General features: G+C 58.7%; 1 protein-coding gene across 1 annotated transcript in view; it reads left to right on the top strand.

Moving 5' to 3' along the window:
- The first annotated feature begins 1,044 nt into the window (after positions 1-1,044).
- The window catches only part of CHADL (chondroadherin like), a 14,513-nt gene continuing 11,471 nt past the window's right edge, over positions 1,045-4,086 (top strand). The window contains exons 1-3 of the mRNA XM_017870281.1: positions 1,045-1,119; positions 2,518-2,695; positions 3,248-4,086. Of these exons, the coding sequence (XP_017725770.1) occupies positions 1,112-1,119; positions 2,518-2,695; positions 3,248-4,086 (1,025 nt within the window). The 5' untranslated portion in view covers positions 1,045-1,111. The remainder of the gene's footprint in view (positions 1,120-2,517; positions 2,696-3,247) is intronic.

The following is a 4,086-nucleotide window of genomic DNA, read 5'->3' as shown; positions in this document are numbered from 1 at the left end:
CAGGCTTGAGCCACCGTGCCCGGCCTATATTTTTATTATATATAAAAATATAAACACATAAGTGCGTGCTTACACACACACACACACACACACACACACACACATATATATATATATATATATATTTTTCTTTTCTCTTGAGACAGAGTTTGTGTTGCCCAGGCTGGTCTCAGACTCCTGGGCTCAGGTGATCCTCCCACCTCAGCCTCCCAAAGTGCTGAGATTACAAGTGTGAGCCACTGTGCCTGGCCCCTGTTTCCAATGAAAGGAAACAAACAATAATGGAAGATACAATTCCATCAGAAACGGGAATCTGAAAAATTGTAAGATATATAAACATTGGCCATGGTCTGGATGTATTATTTAAAAAACAAACATGAGCCTGGGAAGATGCGTATTTGGATATTCTTTGCAATATTGTTTGTAAATAGCAAAAAATTAGAGGTAGCCAATGTCCAAGATGAATGGCTAAGTCAATGTGATACATTCACACAATGGAATACTATACCACAGAATAAATGAGATTCTGAAGAATCAATTTGGATAACTCCCAGTAAGCCGAGGTTAAGTGAAAACATTGAATGTCTAGAGTCCTGTATGCCCAGTATTAAACAATGTATGTAAATGCATAAGCACAAACAGATGGAAGGAAAGGGCCACCTGTTCTGGAGCACCCACTGTGTGCCAGGTGCGGGCCTGAACCCCCACTGTGACCGCAGAGCTACTTATTAATGGGATGTGTTTTTCAGAGACTAGGAAGCAGCCTCTGGGAGGGCAGCCCACATGGCAGGAGGGAGCCCAGGACTGCTGACTCCCGGGCCACTGCTGGTGCACCCCTCCTGTCGGACTGGCCCAAGGATTCGGGCCGGGCCTCCATCCTGGGCTGGGGCAGGCAGGAGGCCCTGTAACTCCAGCCGCTGCTCCCGCCCGCTGCCCGCCCCTCCTTCACCTCAGCCTGGGGAAGTCTGGCTTGCCTGGTCCTCCGACAATGCCTCCCATTCAGCCCTGTCCCAGCTGCCAGGCCTGCGGGCTGCGGAGGGGGGCTCCCACCAGGCGGGGACAGCTTTTCCCTGCGCTGCGCCTCCAGGCTGGACCAGCAGTTCCAGGCAGCATGGAGGGGTGAGTCTTTGGGCCCAATGGTGCAAGGGGGGGTTCAGAGCAGCTGAGCGGCCTCAGGTAAGTCTCTGCCCCTCTCTGGGCCTCTGGAGAGGCTGGCGGGCAGGGGCTCTGGGGCCTTCCTGGGATTCTCCAGGAAAGGGGTCTCCCAAGGTGGACTCCGAGACACATGTGACAATGTGGCCGCTGCCGGGGACTGGTCCTCCGGGGCTTGTCTGAGAGCCCAGCAGTGGTCCCTGTGTTCTGAATGCTTGTCGCTTCAGCAATCTGTCCCCATGGGTCCCCTCCTTGGCCTGCCCTGAAACACAGCCTTCACCATAGGCTCTGGAGAAGCCCCCAACTCCAAGGCAGGGACTGGAGCCTGGGACCCAAAGGAGACCCCAAAACACGACAATCCAGGGAGCAGCGAGAGGGAGGCTCCTGGGGGCCGGGGACCAGCCCAGCGATGGGGAGAGGCCATGCCTGACACAGGCTGAGAACAGAGGGGCCAGCTGGGCAGGGGAGGTGAGCCTATCATCCTAGCGCTTTGGGAGGCCAAGGTGGGACAATTACTTGAGGCCAGGAATTCAAGACCAGCCTGGGCAACATAGCGAGACCCTGTCTCTACCAGAAATAAAAAATTAGCCAAATGTGGTGGTCAGTGCCTGTAGTCCCAGCTACTCAAGAGGTCGAGACGAGAGGATCAGTTTAGCCCAGGAGGTGAAGGCTGCAGTGAGCCACTGTACTCCAGACTCCAGCTTGGGCAACAGAGCAAGGTTTGTCTCTATTTAAACAAAACAAAGCAAAAAAATGCTCAAGGACCCAGACTGGATGCCTCCCTCCCTTCCGGTGGGCACCATTATGCTCCTGCTACCTGGGAGCTGGCATCGTATCAGTCGGAGGCTGCTTCTGAGCCTGCCCTGGACCAGAGCCTCACCACAGCCCGAGTACATGCTCTGAACTGGAGTCATTCTCAGTCAGCAAGTCCTCACTGAGCCACTGGGCAGAGAGGCAAAGGGACTCACCAGGTCACTTGTCTGACCATAAACATTGGCCATGGTCTGGATGTATTATTTAAAAAACATGAGCCTGGGAAGATGCGTATTTGGATATTATTTGCAATATTGTTTGTAAATAGCAAAAAATTGGAGGTAGCCCGTGTCCAAGCTGGATGGCTAAGTCAATGTGATACATTTACACATTTCTCCGTTTCCTCCCATGTAAAACAGGACTAATCATAGGACCTCCACTGTGTGGGGGGTGGGGAGCAGGGAGGCTCAGGGTGATGGGCACTTTCCTGGGCCCAGAGGAGGAGGCTCTGAGGGGTTTTCGGGGCAGGAGCTGCACTGTGGCTGGGACTAAGTGAGGGACAGCATGTGGCCTCAGCCCCTGTGCACAGCAGACTCTCCCTCCCGGTCCCAGGCCCCGGAGCTCCACCCATGTCTCCTTGGTGCTGCGGCTGCTTGTACTTCTGCTGCTGGGCCCAGCTAGGCAGGCCACCGCCCAGCGATGCCCACAGGCCTGCATCTGTGACAACTCCAGACGGCACGTTGCCTGCCGGCACCAGAACCTCACTGAGGTGCCAGACGCCATCCCTGAGGTCAGCAGGGAAGGAGCATGGGCACAGAGTGGCAGTGGGGCAGGGTGGGGATGCAGAGGGAGGAGCCTGGGCTGGGCACCAGTTGATGTGCCACTGCCTGCCCGGGAGACCTTGGCAAGTTACTTCTCTTTGAGCCTTAGTTTATAGGTCTGTAAAATGGGAATAATAAAAAGCAGTAACAGGGAGATGATCTATTTAAAATCCTTACTGTGTGAATGGAATAAGTAGGTGACCCAGAGATCAATACTGAATTCACTGCAGATGCTGTGGTGGAGAGGTGGGGCTGTGGCAGGGTGAGGTGTGGTCTCTGCGGAGTCATCAGCTAGTGGAGGAGAGACAGCGAGGAGGCAGGGACAGCCAGTGTGAAAAGTGCCACAGTGGGTGATGCCCAGGGCACTGGAGAGGAAGGCTTCCTGGAGGAGGTGTCAGGGTTCGGATGAAGAGAAATACGGGAAAGGTGACAGGAGAGAAGGGTGTTCCGGGGAAGGAGCAGCACTTGCAAAGGCGGGGTCCCTGCCTGGCTCAGCCCCACTTTCCCCTCGCCGTCCCCAGCTGACCCAACGGCTGAACCTGCAGGGCAATTTGCTGAAGGTGATCCCCGCAGCCGCCTTCCAGGGCCTGCCTCACCTCACACACCTGGACCTGCGCCACTGCCAGGTGGAGCTGGTGGCCGAGGGCGCCTTCCGTGGCCTGGGCCGCCTGCTCCTGCTCAACCTGGCCTCCAACCACCTGCGTGAGCTGCCCCAGGAGGCGCTGGACGGGCTGGGCTCGCTGCGGCGGCTGGAGCTGGAGGGGAACGCACTGGAGGAGCTGCGGCCGGGGACGTTCGGGGCACTGGGTGCGCTGGCCACGCTAAACCTGGCCCACAACGCCCTGGTCTACCTGCCCGCCATGGCCTTCCAGGGGCTACTGCGCGTCCGCTGGCTGCGGCTGTCGCACAACGCGCTCAGCGTGCTGGCCCCCGAGGCCCTGGCTGGCCTGCCCGCCCTGCGACGGCTCAGCCTGCACCACAACGAGCTCCAGGCTCTGCCCGGCCCGGCCTTGTCCCAGGCCCGCGGCCTGGCCCGTCTGGAGCTGGGCCACAACCCGCTCACCTACGCGGGCGAGGAGGACGGGCTGGCGCTGCCCGGCCTGCGGGAGCTGCTGCTGGACGGCGGGGCCCTGCAGGCCCTGGGTCCCAGGGCCTTAGCGCACTGCCCGCGCCTGCACACCCTTGACCTCCGCGGGAACCAGCTAGACACCCTGCCCCCGCTGCAGGGTCCGGGCCAGCTGCGCCGGCTGCGGCTGCAGGGGAATCCGCTGTGGTGCGGCTGCCAGGCGCGGCCCCTACTCGAGTGGCTGGCGCGGGCGCGCGTGCGCTCGGACGGCGCGTGCCGGGGGCCGCGGCGCCT

The sequence above is a fragment of the Rhinopithecus bieti genome, unplaced genomic scaffold, assembly GCF_001698545.2.
Source record: "Rhinopithecus bieti isolate Rb0 unplaced genomic scaffold, ASM169854v2 scaffold_4967, whole genome shotgun sequence".
Classification (NCBI taxonomy): Eukaryota; Metazoa; Chordata; class Mammalia; order Primates; family Cercopithecidae; genus Rhinopithecus; species Rhinopithecus bieti.
Note: the sequence above shows the minus strand (reverse complement) of the source record. Positions and strands in the feature narration are given on the sequence as shown.